The sequence below is a fragment of the Geotrypetes seraphini genome, chromosome 4, assembly GCF_902459505.1.
Source record: "Geotrypetes seraphini chromosome 4, aGeoSer1.1, whole genome shotgun sequence".
Classification (NCBI taxonomy): domain Eukaryota; kingdom Metazoa; phylum Chordata; class Amphibia; order Gymnophiona; family Dermophiidae; genus Geotrypetes; species Geotrypetes seraphini.
In genome coordinates, this window is record NC_047087.1 from 145,204,608 (window position 1) to 145,221,584 (window position 16,977).

Consider the following 16,977-nt stretch of genomic DNA (forward strand, 5'->3'; position numbering starts at 1 on the left):
GATGGGTTCTATTGGGGGTGGCACAAGGAAGTCGAGAGAAGTGATAAAGCTCTACCTGCTCTAGGTGGATGTTCAGGCCACCAGTCAGTAGGTTGTAGGGCCCAGCAGCAATGGTTACATGTTTTTCAGATGTTGCCTTTCTCTCTTTCTAGGAAAATAGAACTTCATTTGGACAAATTAATCCGTGGATTTCTTTGGTGGGAGGTCGTTCTCACCTCCCTCTTAGTATGGTGGTTTTACCAACTGATATGGGAGGCTTGGGCATGTTGTCCTTAAGACGCTTTGTAGAGGCATGTCATATGTGTCATATTCACGATTGGTTCTTATCCACTTCTTATTTCTCCTGGACTCCGGTGGAACTTAAGTTTTGGAAACTTTATCATTTTAGTTATCTTCATCATACTCCTCTAATTGTGGCTGCTGTCTTGGGGAATCCATATTATTTTTTTCTTGCTCCCTTAAGTTCCACATGGAGACAAGTCTACATCCAGATGGATCTAGACTTTTGCTCTACTCCTCTGTTACCTATTTGTAGCCAGTGTTCTCCCTAGGGCCTTTTAGCCGGGCGCTCCGCCCGACTAATTTAGATGACCACCTGGCTGTCATCCGATCGCGAATCCTGCTGCTGCCGCCACTGCTCAACGTTTTTTTAAAAAACCTCTCACTGGCTTGGAGATTTCCCGCCTTAGCCCGTAGCAAACTCATGCTCCGGGGCTCTAAAGTGTGCATGCCAGCTTCCCTTCTCTTCCCTCCAAAACCGGAAGTTATGTCCCAGGGGGAGAGAAGAGAAGGGAAGTCGGCATGCACATGTTAGAGCCCCAGAGCATGAGTTCTCTATGGGCTAAGGCAGGAGACAGGTCAGTGACGGAGGGAAGCTTACAATTTGCTGCCGGGTCCTGCCTATTTTCTGTTTCCGCAAAAGCAGGACCCGGCAGCACTTCTCTACAACATCGCTCCTTAGTTTTATCAAATAGTGCAGTGAGGGGCCATCGGCTGTGGTTACCACAGCCAACATTTTATATCTTATCACCTCATTCTTTTATTATTTATTTTTCTCCTCATGGTTATTTTTTCTCTTCATGGTTCTTTATTCTAAGGAGCTCTGGCACTAACAGTACTACGGATGCCTTATGCTACTTTCACTACCACTTGCGGTCAGGCATTTTATCATGGTTTGGGTTTTTTATTTAGTTTTTCACCAATATTTTCATCAGTGGCGTACCTAGGGTATGTGGCACCCGGGGCCCATCATTTTTTTGACACCCCCCCCCTATGTAAAAAAATATTTTTTGTAATGACCATGAAACAGAATAAATGGTCAGAATAGAAACAGGCAGTGAAAATTTTCTTATATTCCAAACATAACATAACATAAATTATGTCTGAATTGTCATGACATCAGAAGTACATATGGAGTAGTTGCAGGTGATATTTGGGACAGTTCTGATTGTGTTAGTTCGGTTTTATGTGTTTTTTGAATAGAAGGGGTTTTATTTCTTTTTGAAGGTTTTGCAGTCTGTGGTCGATGTCAATTGGTTGTAGAGTTGGGGGTCGAGTGTTGCAGCTCGAATGGCTAGGAGGTTGTCGAACAGTTTTTTTCTTTTGACGTTTTTGGTTGGAGGGTGTGTGAATGGTGCGTGAGTTCTCCTATGTCTATTTGAAGTGGATTGAATTATTTAGCTGAAGAAATTAGTTACCCCCTCATCCCACACACATTAATTCTCTTCCATTTTTGTTCCCATTATAAAAAAACACTGATAAGTTCCCAGAAAAAAAATACATTAAAATAAGAAGTGAAAACAAAGGCCCCTACAGATGAGAACATAACATAAGAATAGCCTAACTGGGTCAGACCAATGGTCCATCATGCCCAGTAGCCCATTCTCATGGTAGCCAATCCAGGACACTAATACCTGGTCAAAACCCAAAGAGTAGCAACATTCCATGCTACCGATCCAGGGCAAGAAGACACTTCCCCCATGTCTTAATAACAGATTATGGACTTTTCCTCCAGGAATTTGTCCAAATCTTTCTTAAAACCAGCTACACTATCTGCTTTTACCATAACTTCTGGCCACTTCATTTTTAAGTTTAGATCTTTCCTTTCAAACAGAGACCTTGCTAGATGTCAAATACAGCACAAGGTAACTTCACATGTGAATCTCCTCATACACCCACCATATAGTGCAAAAATGTGCAAAGGTCTGTTTTTTTCTTTCAATCACTACATAGCCTAATGCCACACAAGCAGCGCTGTTACAAACATATTATGTAGGTCAATGCTAAGGATAACAAAGTTTCCTTCCTTGGACCAGAAGGAGATAAACCACTGGAAGAGATCCCAAAACAACACCCAAAGACCCACTCAGTGTGTGAACCAGTTGAGTGGAGTGGACTAACTGGGGGGTGGAAATGGGCCCGGAGTTTGCTCAGCAGAATTTCCCAGACCACCTCTTCCTCTCAACACATTGACACGCTGCCACCATCACCACTAGGAACACCTCACTGGGTAGGCCAGCTATGCTATAAACTTTATAAAACACATTATTATATTTTCTTATAAAGCACATATTTTAACTGAACTCTCTGACATCCTCAGCCTTTCCATTCACAAAAATAGAAGGAAGAAAAGTTCCCATTTCCTGCTGTCTCATGTCCCCGGCCTATACAATATTTTTTTTCTGCAGACCCTTCAAAAGTCTGACCAAATCCTTGTTTCACTTGCATTATAAAGTACTGAGGATGCCTTCTCTCCCCAATCCCAGGTCCTAAAGTCTAAGACAGTAGCGCAAACTAATGCTGCCAGATACAGGAAAAAAAAATTTTGATTCGATTCAGCCCTATTGAATTGGTTTTTTCAATTCGATTTTCCTGCCCAGTTGGGTGATTTTTTTCAAAACTCCTGGTGGGTTTTATAGCTTTTTCACCCCCTTTGGCTTCTCCTAACCACACTGGCGCTGTGGTGTAAATAAAATAAAGAAACAAAAAGGACTTTTCCTCTCTCTGTTAAATCCTAGCTCACGTTTGCAGTCCAACACCAGCTCTGTCAGGATATACATTTCAAATCTGACATATTATAATCACAAAACAGAAAATAAATTAATTTTTCTACCTTTTGTTGTCTGGTTATATTTCAAATCTTGTTGGTCCAAGGCTCTGGTTTTCTTCTGATAACTTGCTTGCCAGGGTCTCCTTCTTTCTGCGTGCTAACCATCCATCTGCCAACTCTGTCCTCCCTTTCCATTTCCCTTCCCTCCCCAGGAAGTCTGGTATCTTTCCTTTTTTTCATCTCCCTCCACAGATCCACCTTTTCTTAACTACCCTTTCATCCGGCATCTCTCCCTCCTTCCCCACCACCCCAGAGTCCACCATCTCTCCCTTTCTTTTCCCAATTACCCTCCTATCCAGTATCTCTATCCCTCCTCCACACCATCCCTTGTGTCCAATTTCTCTCCCTTTCTGTTCCTTCCCTCCCTAAATCCCATGGTCCATCATCTCTCTCCCTCTCCTCTATTTTCAGACCCATTATTTCTTCCCCCCCCCCCCAAAGTTTGGCATATGCACGTCTCTTTGAACACCCCCTTCCCTCCGTGTACTTCTAAATCATGGTCCCCCCCAAAGGCCTGTCCCCCCTTAAAGGTCTGCCTGTCCCCCCTTGAAGGCCTGCACCCACCTTGAAGGCCTGTCCCATCCCCTTGTAGGCCTGTCCCCCCCTTGAAGGTCTGCACCCCCGAAGGCCTGTCCCCCACTTGAAGGCCTGTCCAACCCCCTTGTAGCTTCTCCCCCCCCTTGTAGGCCTGTCCCCCCTTGAAGGCCTGCCTGCCTGCCTTTCCCCCCCTTGAAGGCCTGTCCCCCCTTGAAGGCCTGCACCCCCTTGAAGGCCTGCACCCCCCCTCGAAGGTCTACACCCCCCCCCGAAGGCCTGTCCCCCACTTGAAGGCCTGTCCCCCCCCCTTGTAGCTTCTCCCCCCCTTGTAGGCCTGTCCCCCCCCTTGAAGGCCTGCCTGCCTGCCTTTCCCCCCCCTTGAAGGCCTGCACCCCCTTGAAGGCCTGCACCCCCCCGAAGGCCTGCACTCCTTTGAAGGTCTGCACCCCCCCCCCGAAGGCCTGTCCCCCCCTTGAAGGCCTGTCCCACCCCCTTGTAGGCCTGTCCCCCCCTTGTAGGCCTGTCCCCCCTTTAAGGCCTGCCTGCCTGCCTTTCCCCCCCTTGAAGGCCTGTCTCTCCCTTGAAGGCCTGCACCCCCCCTTGAAGGCCTGCACCCCCCCTTGAAGGCCTGTCCCACCCCCTTGTAGGCCTGTCCCCCCCTTGTAGGCCTGTCCCCCCCTTGAAGGCCTGCCTGCCTTTCCCCCCTTGAAGGCCTGTTCCCCCCCTTGAAGGTCTGCACCATCCCAAAGGCCTACATCCCCCCGAAGGCCTGCACCCCCCCTGAAGGCCTGCCTGCCCCCTTTGAAGGCCTGCACCCCTTGAAGGTCTGCACCCCCCCCGAAGGCCTGTCCCCCCTTGAAGGCCTGCCTGCCTGCCTGTCACCCCCTCCACCTTGAAAGCCTGCTTGCCTGCCCGCCCGCCCCACCCTGAAGGCCTGATGCCCCGACCCACCCCGAAGGACCGCTCGCCCCACTGACCTCCCCGCACCACCTATGAAGCAGCCGTAGCAGGATCGCGAAGTCAGCGTCAGCGATCCCTGCGCTGCTTCCTGCGCCACGGTCCCGCCCCTCCTCTGACGTCAGAGGAGGGGCGGGATCGCGGCGCAGGAAGCAGCGCCTAAGCAGCGCAGGGATCGCTGACGCTGACTTCGCGATCCTGCTGCGGGCTGCTTCACAGGTGGTGCAGGAAGGTCAGTGGGGCGAGCCGTCCTTCGGGGGTGGCGGGGGACTGAACGGCAAGGCTGGGAACACCCCCTTAGGGCTGGCACCCGGGGCGCACCGCCCCCCCCGCCCCCCCCTTGGTACGCCACTGATTTTCATTTATTTATTAAAGCAGCCTTTTTTGACAGCCCGATGCCCTTCCCCCTATCAATGTGCATCCAATCCACTGCTGACACTTTTTTGGCGCCTCTTTCAATGGATCAAATATCATAGCCCCACTGTCGCATGCTCACATTTATTCTGCTTACGAATTTATCTCATCAGCGCAGAGACCTTTTCAGTAAGTCCATTTTACTCCCCCTTTTTATACTTTCCCGAGTGCTGCAGTTTAATTCTTTGGTTTTAATAGAAGCTCATTTGAACAGTAATTTAGATCTTTCCCAGGTTTCGCTTTTCATCTACCTGGTCGGCTTGTCTTTGAGCTACTATCGGCTTATGTTTTCAAGATACACTCTGTATTATCAGCTGTTCATTTCCCATACGTTTACTTTTGACCTGTTTAGGTCTATATAGTCTAGACCAGTGTTTTTCAACCTTTTTTGGGCAAAGGCACACTTGTTTCATGAAAAAAATCACGAGGCACACCACCATTAGAAAATGTTAAAAAATTTAACTCTGTGCCTATATTGACTATATATAAAGTAATTCTCTTGAATAGGAATCAAATAAACACAAAGAAAGTATTTTATAATTACTTTATTATGAAATATTAAGTAAACAGAATAGTGAAAAATTATAAAATACTTTATTCAGTGCGAAACCTGGGCCTGTTTGGCTGAACACAAAGCTGATATTCTGGCTGGAATCGAAGAAAGACACACACGTAGCTCTTCGTCAACAGCTCTCAGTCTCTCTCTGTATTTGGTTTTTATAGCATACAAAAATAGACAAATATACCCTCCATCCTTTTTATTAAACCACAATAGCAGTTTTTAGCGCAGGGAGCTGCGCTGAATGCCCAGCGCTGCTCTTGACGCTCATAGGCTCCCTGCGCTAAAAACCACTATTGCGGTTTAGTAAAAGGTGACCATATTGTAAAATATAGACAGCAGATATAAATTCAGAACTGTGCATAGTAAGTGAAGGGAAGTTTTCATCTCTGGGAATTTACCCAGTTAACTATTAAGTTATTTGGGCAAATTCCTTTGAAAACTGTGGTAATACTGCCTCCACTTTGCTAAATTTAAAATAAAATCATTTTTCCTACCTTGTCTGGTGATTTCTGGTTGCACTTTCTTCTTCTGACTGTGCATCCAATCTTTCTTCCCTTCTATCAGCCTGTATGCTTTCTCTCCTCCACACCTCATTCCCTCCCCCAACTTTTTCTTCCTCTCTCCCTGACCTTTCTTTCTTTTTTTCTGTTTCTCTTCTTTCCTTCTGTTTCCCTGCCTGCCCCCTTTCTTTCTTTCTCCCTGCCGTTCCCCAAGCCACTGCCACTGCCGCTGCCATCGGGGAACAGGACCCACCAATGGATAACAGGCCCCAAAGCCGACGCCGACGCATGCTCTCCCTGACGTCAATTCTGCAATCGGAGAGGAAATTCCGCCCAGCCAGGCACCAATTGGCTAGCCCGAACTTCCTCTCCGACTGCAGAATTGACGTCGGGGAGAAGAAGACTTATCGGCTCGATAGATTAGATCGCCAAGACAAAGTGAGTCCTGGGTGATCGACTCACTTTGCCTTGGCGAGCTACTGGCGCCCCTGCCTCGGGCCCCCTGTCAGCTCCGGGCCCCTGAATGCAGGACTGGTAGTACTGCCCTGATGGCGGCCCTGCGGCACACCAGGCAACATCTCGTGGCACACTAGTGTGCCGCAGAACAGCGGTTGAAAAACACTGGTCTAGACATACTGTTTGTAACCAGCCGTCATTTTAAGTATATATATGCCCTATTTTAGGGTTGTTTTCTTTTAGTTCTTTTAGCATTTTATTTCATTAATTCTGAGTTCGGTGTTAAAATCTGTTGTTCTTGGTTTTTAGTTTACACATTATTTATTCTTTTCTATGACATGTTTGCATCGCAATTTTACTCAAAAGTAGAAATAGTTATCCATATTTACATTCAAGTTTCATCACAGTGCTCTGGTTTTGGCTCCAGTATTTATCACTTCTATCCACCAGGTCTGGCTATCCGTTACTGTCTCATATTTTAAAGACCCACTTGTTATAATTAGCAGTGATCCACACGTCTCTTCATAATGGACATGTCCAATTTTAGCGTTTGAATCTTAGTACTATAGGTTTGGTCTTTTCTGGTTTCCTTTCTGTAGTGTGCTTTTCGTCTGGAGTCTTTTGAGTTTAAAATTACATTTTATGACATATTTTTGTGGTTATAATTGTATGACATGTCTAAATCGGTCAAGTTATCCATTCTTTTTATTATTTTTGTCCCCTCATACAGTGGCGGACCGTCCCGGGTGCCAGCCCTAGAGGGGTACACAGCCGGCTGGATCCGGAACCTTCTGAGCTGCTCTAAATGGCACCTGCACCTCATTGCGGCTGCTGTATTTATTCCAAAGCAGAGTCAGCAGCCGCACTGAAGTGCAGGAACATCCCGTGATGACTGCGTTTGCCGCCTCTGCCTCCGGAAGATGTAAGTGACGTTGGAAGGGGTGGACCGATAGCTGATGTCATCACAGAACCTTGCTGCAACTCCCTGTGTCTGTCGGCCCAGCCCCTCTGACGTCACTTACGTCTTCCAGAGGCAGAGGCAGCAGAAGCAGTCATCGTGGGACCTTGCTGGTTTGGAGGGAGAGAGGAGCATAGAAGGGTGGTTGGAGAAAGAGGGGGTCAGGGTGGTTTGGAACAGTAGTGGAGGGAGAGAAAGGGGGCAGATGCTGATGGAATTGGTGTGCAGGGAAAGGAGAGAGAGACATAAAGGGGAAGGATACTGGATGGAATTGGGTTGGAGGGAAAGAAAGGGGCAGATGCTGATGGAAGTGGGGGGAAGGGAGAGGAGAGAGTGAAATGTTAGACCATGGGGGTGTGGGAGAGGGAAGGGAAGAAGAGGAGAGATATGCCAGACCATTGGAGGAGGGAAGAAGATGGATGCCAGACAAATGGGGGTGAAGGGAGAGATGGAAGGGGGAGGCATAAAGTTTCTGGAAGGGGAATAGAAGGAGAGAAGATGCCATATAGAAAGGGCAGAGAGAGGGTAGACAGTGGATGAAAGGAAGAGAGTGACAAGACTATGAGGAAAGCAGAAACCAGAGAAGACAAGGTAGAAAAAAAATTCTATTTATTTGTTTTTTTGCTTTAGGGGAGATGCATCGCTGTTTCTGTAGTGTTGCATTGTATGCTGAGTCCAGCTTCTTGGTGATTCAATTTAACCTTTGTCTACATTTTTCAATTTTATCCCCCCTTTTGCAAAATTGTAGAGCGTTTTTTAGCCGTGGTGGTAACTGCTCAGAATTCTTGGAGAGTCTGTGCTGTTACCACCATGGCTAAAAACCACATTACAGTTTTATAAAAGGGGGAGGGGTTAGTTTGTGATTACATATCCCATACTAGGCGAAGGTGTTTTCTGTATTCTGTGTGTTCGAAAGACATGGTTTTCAGTTAGGATTGACTGTATAGGATTGATCTGTATTAGTCTGGCTTGTTTAGTTTTACAATGGGTGTATTGATGTACTGCTAACTGCAGTATGTAAGATGCTGCCTTTCCTAGAAATACTCTTGTGTGACGTGTGGATTGTTACTAAAAGTCATGTTTTTCATACAGGTAGGGGGGGTGTCAAAAAATGATAGGCCCTGGGTGTCACATATGCTAGGTATGCCACTGCCTTCATAGTTTATGTTTATGTCTAAGCCACAAGCCTGCTTTTAGGACCTACAAGGTATGTATCCCCCTGATTCATGACAATTTCACTTCTCATGTTATCTTATCCATTCTTTTTATTATACAACTACCCAGATAAACATCATTCTTTGACGAGATTGGTCCTTGAAAACTAATGGCAACAGTGTTCTCCCCAGAAATTTTTTCCAGCCATGAAAACATTTGCTGCATTTATGGCCTCTTTTACAAAGCCGCGCTAATGGCTGCCGCATGGCAACAGTCCTGAAGCCCTTTAAATCTCTATGGGCTTCGGGGCCGTTAGCACAGCTTTGTAAAAGAGGCCGTTAGTGTGCCACAAAAAACATTTGCTCCGTTTAGTGTGCCGGACTTTAAAAAATTTGAGATATGCTGCTCTATACCATTTGAAAGAGGGCAAATATCTAATTATTCACTTCTAGAATTGGATACTTCTTAAATTTAATAAAAATATTATGGCACAAGTATCAAACCTTAAAAAAGGAAGTCATATTGAGCATTGGAATATAACTAATAATAATTAACTAATAAAAATAGTACACATTTAGGGCTCCTTTTACTAAGCTGCAATATCGGTTTTAGCACATGCACATAGTGTGCGCAGAATTGCCGCACGCGCTAGACACTAATGCCAGCATTGAGCTGGCATTAGTTCTAGCCACGTAGCACGGGTTTAGCGTGTGCGCTAAAAAAAGCTATCGCAGCTTAGTAAAAGGATCCCTTAATTTTCTCCACCACCAAATTTCCCCATCCCTCTCCACCCGGTTACTTTTTCATGCCACCAGACTGGAAAATATTTCTGGGGAGAACACTGTGTAGCAATGTTTTTTTTTCATCTTGGTATGACATCTAGATTCCAGATGGCATAGAGGAGACCCATTATATATTTGTATCAGCTTCTTAATGATGTTGGTACTTTACCAGTTCTCTCTCAGTTGCATACTAATTGTGGTTGGACTACTTTTGATTTTTTTTCTTATATGCAACTCAAATATTATGTGAACTCATCGAATTTACTTCTTAAGGTGTATGAACTTTTGGCAGAAATGTATTGGTTAGAAGCTCAACTGATAGTACCTTTGAAATACTTCAGACACTCTCTTATGGAATTTTCTCCATAATTAGATTATACCAGGGTGGCCCAGGCTTGGAATGTGGAGCTGAAAATTTTATTGCAGGGTTCTGATATACATAGTTTTTTGAAATTGATATATAGAATATCTCATATTTTGAAATGGGATATAAATTTATTTGTCGTTTATAAATAGCACCTTGGCGTGCTTATCGTGCAACACTTATCTCTGAAGGTTCTTGTCCCAAGTGTGGTCACCCTAAAGCCAATTTATCTCATATATTTTGGATTTGTCCATATGTACATCAATTTTGGTCTGTAGTTTTTTCTAGAGTTAGTAGCATGTGGAACACTAGATGACATTGCAATAGCTATAGCTTATTTTGGTTATTTGATCTGCAGCATCCTATTCCCAGAGGACTTAAAGACTTTCTGAAATGAGTCATGCTTTCAGGCTTGAAAGTCATCCTTTCTCTTTGGATAGGATTGTTATGCTCTACTTATAGCAGAGGCGTTCCAATATGCTACATCTCTTAATTATGGAATGCATATCTATATCTGAATGGGACACTAAGAAGGGACAAGTGTTGATCATGATTTGGCAATCCTTTTAAAATACATTATCTCCTACAGCATGAAGTCGTGTTTTGATTGATTGAACATATGAACGTAAGAATTGCCACTACTGGGTCATCGTGCCCAGCAGTCTGCTCCCGCAGCGGCTCTTAGGTCAAAGATCAGTGGCCTAATTGAGTCTAGCCTCACCTGCATATGTTCTGGTTCAGCAGGAACTTGTCTAACTTTGTCTTAAATCCCTGGAGGGTGTTTTCCCCAATAACAGCCTCCGGAAGAGCGTTCCAGATTTCTACCTCTCTATGGGTGAAGAAGAACTTCCTTACGTTTGTACAGAATGTATCCCCTTTAACTTTAGAGAGTGCCCTCTCGTTCTCTCTACCTTGGAGAGGGTGAACAACCTGTCTATCTACTAAGTCTATTCCCTTCATTATCTTGAATGTTTCAATCATGTCCCCTCTCAGTCTCCTCTTTTCAAGGGAGAAGAGGCCCAGTTTCTCTAATCTCTCACTGTACTGCAACTCCTCCAGCCCCTTAACCATTTTAATCGCTCTTCTCTGGAACCTTTCAAGTAGTACCATGTCCTTCTTGATGTATGGCAACCAGTGCTGGATTCAGCATTCCAGGTGGGGGCGTACCATTTCCTGGTACAACGGCATGATAACCTTCTCAGATCTGTTTGTGATCCCCTTCTTAATCATTCCTAGCATTCTGTTTGCCCTTTTTGCCACTGCCGCACATTGCACGGACGGCTTCATTGACTTGTCTACCAGTACTCCCAAGTCTCTTTCCTGGGGGGTCTCTCTGAGTACTGCATCAGACATCCTGTATTCGTGTATAAGATTTTTGTTGCCAACATGCATCACCTTACACTAATTTTTTATTTATTTATATATATACTAGTCTTATAGCCCGTTACATTAACGGGTGCTAGAATATATGTGTGTGTGTCTGTCTTTATTTCTTTCTCTCTCTCTCCTTAGCCGCTTTCTTTCTTTCTGTCTTTCTTTTTCCTTGGCTGCCCATCACCACCCCTTGCCTGCTCCCCCTGTCCATTCTCCCTTCCTTTTACCTCCCCTGTGTCCACCACTACCCCTTCACTGCTCTCCATATGCAGCAACAGCCCTTCTCACTTTGTTTTACCTCCCCCCTGTCCAGCAGCACCTCTTTCCTTCTCCCCTGTCCAACATTAGGCCTCTGTTCCTTTTCATCACCCCCCTGTCCATCAGCACCTCTTTCCTTCTCCCCCTGTCCAGCAGTAGGCATCCCTTCCTTTTTCTCCCCCCTCCTCCTTCTTATCCCTATGATACACTTACCTTGCTCTGCCCCTGATCAGAGGTTCCCGACAGCCGCCCAATTGCACCCATTGGAAAAGTTCCCTCTGCCACATCCCGCACCCCTTCCCCGACGCGACTCCCGCTGTCTTTCTTTCTCTCTCTGTCCCTGGCCCCCTTTATCTGTCTGTCTTTCTGTGTATCTCCCTGCCCCTGTGTCTTTCTTGTTTTCTTTCTGTCTCCCTTCCTCCCTCTGTCTGTCTGTCTGTCCAAAGCAGCATTCCCTTCCCCTCCATTTCCCTCCCCCCACACCAGTTCCCTGTGCAGCAGCATTAGCGTTTCCTCTACCCCACTTTCCCTTCCCGCGGGCCCAACTACAAACCTGGTGATTCCAGCAGCGTGTGCAGCAGTCTCCACATGCTGCTTCGTGTCCTTCTACTGCCCTTATTTGCTCTGCCGCATCTCTGATGACATCATCAGAGACGCAGCAGAGCAAATCAGGGCAGTAGAAGGGCCCGAAGCAGCATGTGAAGACTGTTGCACACGCTGCTGGAATCGCCACCGGGCGGCGGGGTCAGTTAAAGAGCCCGGGCGAAAAGTTGCTGGGCTCCTCGGTGGGGGCGCTGAGCGGCCGCGATCCCTCTCCTCCGATACCCCGCCCGCTGGAGATCGGCGGCTGGCTGCCCGACTGGTGGAGGCGATCGGCGCCGCAGCTCTATCCCGGCGGCCTCCGAGCGGCGGCGCTGGGCGCGTGAGAGGAGCCTGCTGCCCGAAGAGGAGGAGCAGCGGTGTCTGAAGAGGCTGAGCTGCGTCATAGACCTCAGCTGGCTGCAGCGGTGGTAAGCCCGATGCGTGATAAGCGCGCATCCGCACTCATGTCTGCGACGGATCAGGGAACACGACTTTAGAGTGCACATGAGCAACTAACATTTTATTATTTAATTGTGGGTTTTGTTTTGTTTTTTATCAGTCCTGGGAGATAGGAGGAGGTGTTGGTTATATTTTGAAATAGTATTGATAAAATGTTTATTTTATAATAATTGAATTGTTATAATATTTGTATTGTTGCAATGATGTATTGCTACAATGTTTGTATTTACATTTGAAAACTAATAAATATTAATAAATATTAAAATGTAATCTGGCTTTGTTCCAAATTATTTCATCCATCACTTCAAATTTACTGATAGAAAATTAACACTGTGTAAGCTTACATTTGCATTTCCTTCATTTAAAGGTTGTGTTTAGAAGTGTTTTTTCAAATAATTTTAGCTTATCAGGTAGCATCATGGGATAGGAGTCTTGGTAAGTTATACAGGATGCTGGTTCTTATCAGGTTTTTAGAAAGACTCTGAAGACTTTAGAAAGGCTCTGAAATAAGTTTCATAAACTTTATAAATAAGTTTATAATTTGTTATGCTTGTATAACCTTACTTTGTGATCCGCTTTGAACTGAAAGGTATAGCGTTATACAAATGGATTTTTATGTTATGTTATGTTATGTTATACAGCATAGAAGATATGCAACAGCAAACACTGTGTGACAGACATGGCATGAGACTGAAGTGTGGCAATCATAATATAGTAAATATGGCTTATAGTATAGTAGGCAAAGATGGTGAATAGTATAAGAGTGTGGAAGAACATTATATGAGAAAACATGGTATTGTTTTGAATAAGGCTTTTTAAATTAAGGGCTCCTTTTATCAAGCTGTGGTAGGCGGTTAACGCGCGGAATACCGCACGTTCAACTACTTGCTGCACTATTCGCTAATGCCTCCATTGACGAGGCATTAGATTTTTTGTGTGCCACGGGGATTAGCGTGTGATGAAATGTCCGACGCGCTAACCCCCGTAGCACACCTTGATAAAAGGAGCCCTAAGATTTATTAGACAAAGCCATTTCTGGATATCAAGGCTTTAATGACTGGTTTATGCTTTTTATTAATTTTTTTAGATTATTGTAATGTTTTATATATGGATTTAGCATCAATGTATTGTAAAAAATTACAGACAGTATAGAATGCAGCAGCAAGATTAGTGTTGGGTGGAAATCAGTGAGAGTGCTAGGCCTTTGAGTAAATAACATTGCTTTCTATAAAAGAAAGAGAACCAAACCTAAGATATTAATTCTCTTCCCCTCCCCCCCTACCCCAAATATTCAGGCACCAGCGAGCAGCACTTTGACTGCCCACCACTGGTGTTCAATCCATGTATTCAATGCCAGGCCATTTCCGATGACCAGCATTGAATATCCAGGTTTTTCAACACCAGCTAGCACATAACTAGTTAAGATATTCAGAATTAACCAGCCATGGGTAAGCAGGCAAAGATAGGCCTGCTTTTTATATGGCCTTATTTGTCTGCTAAGCCTACCTGGGTTAAGTCCCAAATATAAGGACATTAGTGAAACTCCCGTACCATTGTTGGCATTTGGGGGGGGGGGGGCACAGACCATTTTCAGCGGTGATAACTAGTTAACTAGCTTCATAAGTATTATGTCTCCCTCTTAGTATGTTTTATATCTCTCTTGTTTGGATTTCAGTGCTGTTAATATTTTTGAAACTGTTTCACGGTCCTATTAATGTTTCCATTTACTGATTTTGACCTTACCTCATTCATTGTATTTATGTTTATATTTACCCCCTCTTCTACAAAGCCAAGCGGCAACAGCCCTGAAGCCCTTTAAATCTCCATGGGCTTTGGAGCCTTTACCATGCCGCTTTGTAGAAGAGGGGATTAGTATTTTTACTACTGTAATGCTGTTTACATAATTGTAAGTTTTTTGTTGAATTATACCTGCTGTACACCACCTTCGGTGAATCTCTTCATAAAGGTGGTTAATAACAAGTTAACTGGTCAGTGAATGTTCCTAGATGGTTTGATTTTTAAAACACTGTGTTATCAGAAATTTGGATACCTGAAGGAGAAATTTAAATCTTATATGCCTACTTGATCTTTGTGATCTGCACAGAATTTGCTTGAAGTTTCAGATTTAGATATTATAAGGAAAGCTGGATGACAGTCTAAGATTTGTAGGGTTATTGACAGTATTATTCCTGTGGCCAAGGAGAATTCTGAAACAAATTGCTCATTCATTTAATATTGGAATCTAATCTCATACCAGACGATATTCAGGGGGGATTTCATCAAGCAGTGTTAGGGCTTTAAGTTGTGGTAATTGGCCCATACCACAATTTAAACAGCCCTAACACTGACTTTCTAAACATAGCGCAATGATATTTAATTTGTCGAGTGTAATGAAGTAACGAGATGCAAAATATTTTGCATCTCAGTACTAGGCATATGACCTAACACAATTTGCAGTGATACACTGCATATTACATTAGGGCCCGAAAACAATGCAAAAATAGCCCCAAGCTTTTTGCTGGAGCATTGGGCCATGCAAAGCTGCAGCGCCGGGTTCCTCCCCCATGCACTTAACCTCCCAATGTACAGCCCCCCCACCACCTCCACAACCACCACAGTGGCTACCTAACTCTCATCCTTTGTGATTTTGTGGGGAGGGGGGCTTCCTCTGGGATCTGGGACTCTTCATCCAGGAGTGATACCATCCTCAAAATGGTACTCCTAGAGGCAGTCATAGTTCCATATAAGAAAATGCTGCTTGATAAATTCCTCCCTGAATGTCAGCCAGCATGAGATTAGATTCCAATCTTAAATGAATGGGCAATTTGTTTCAGAATTCTCCTTGGCCACAGGAATAATACTGTTTGTGAGGTGGCATGCAAGCAGCGTTATTCCTGTAAGATGGAATACTACAAGTTGCTGAATACCGTGAGGCATCAATGTGCAGTAAAGGATAACACTTTACCACACCTTAATGAATTCTCCCATCAGTGTAAGTTAATTGACTGGGAACAGCCACAAATCAGTTAACTTGCATTTTGGCAGCACCAGGCAATTCCAGCAGCATTTAACCAATTGTCGCTGCTGAAAATGCCTGGTTAGTGCCAAAAAATAAGCTAGTGATAATGGGGGGTGTTCCAGGGGTATGACCGCTTAAGTCCTGATATTTGGAACTTAAGTGGCCAAGCTTAGCAGGCAAATAAGGATCATGCTAGCTAGCATTGAAAAACCTGGATTTTCAATGCTAGTCACAGGAAACCGTCTGGCATTAAATATCCAGATTTAACACCAGTGCTGCCTGCTGCTGGCTGAATATTGGGCAGATAGTTATAACTGTCTGTATTGATTAAGATTTGATCTATAGTGTTTGATTTTATCTATCAAAAATTTATTTATTTCTTGCTTGTATTGTTTAATATGTAAAACATTTTGTATGATATTTTATATTAGAAAAAATGGTATATAAATGTAAATAATTCAATTTTGGATAATTTCATTTTTGACACATCAAGCAACCCATAAAATATAGTATGTATTTCTACTGTATACGGACCTCATATTTTTCTACATATTTGGTTACCAATGCACAACTGGTGAGGCAGGTTTGTTGTTTGTTTGTTTTTGTTGTTATACATACAAAGAAATAGCCTTAGTTATTTTTTTCTGTCAATAGTGTTTTCTTCTTACCTTTATGAAGTAATGGAGATCTTCTAATGTTGGTCTGATTTTCTTGTTCACACAGGGAGCCTCAGTATTGCTGTAATGATCATAAGTAGGTATAGCATCAATGGTATTGTAGCCAAAAGTCCTCATATAAAATGTGCTGGTGTGAGTAAGGTTGTTGGAGTGGAATGTGTCATAAGGGACAGAATCGAGCTGGCCATAATGTGCTTTGTTGCTGTCCTCGGTGCTGATCAGCGTGTTGATGGTAAACCTGCCTTTAGAGAAAGGTAGGTCCACAGCAGTCTCAGTCATGGGAAGTTCAGCCATTTCATCTTAGACACTTTTTGTTTGGTTCCTCCTAGTTCCTTCTTCTTTAAGAGGGAACAAGCAATAGACAATTAGCGATCTGCCCTTCAGACAGGAGGCCATGGAAGTTTTATACCCAGGTAAACCAGTATGCCTTCACCACCCCCTTAACTGATTATTAACAAGAAGTGAACCATGATTGAAACCACTCAGAGCTGGTCAGGATAAACATAGCCTACAGGAACAGAAAAATGGCTATTACAAAAGAGAAACTTACTGCAAGCTTCTGATCGGCTCTGTGATAACAGGTTTTAGATTAAATTACAAGAACAGATAAACAAAGAATGTATTTTTTACTTTACAGTCTAACCTTAATATGTTTAGTTCCTTGCTAATGAATAACCACATGTAAATGAGGAAACACAGACCCTCAATAGCACTAGCTTAAACTGCTTTATAAAAATATATATAGTTTATACTATAGCTTTATATTTATTATAAACAATAAATACAATACAGTATTATAGTTTTCCATTTATAG

General features: G+C 44.0%; 1 protein-coding gene across 5 annotated transcripts in view; it reads right to left on the reverse strand.

Annotated features, from left to right (window-relative positions):
- Positions 1-16,530, reverse strand: part of SLC12A3 (solute carrier family 12 member 3) — a 757,364-nt gene extending 740,834 nt beyond the window's left edge. For 3 of the 5 annotated variants that reach the window (XM_033941365.1, XM_033941364.1, XM_033941363.1), the window contains exon 1: positions 16,155-16,530. In XM_033941365.1, the coding sequence (XP_033797256.1) occupies positions 16,155-16,457 (303 nt within the window). In that variant the 5' untranslated portion in view covers positions 16,458-16,530. The remainder of the gene's footprint in view (positions 1-16,154) is intronic. The other 2 variants (XM_033941366.1, XM_033941369.1) reach the window with 2 other exon arrangements.
- Between the last annotated feature and the right edge of the window lie 447 nt (positions 16,531-16,977).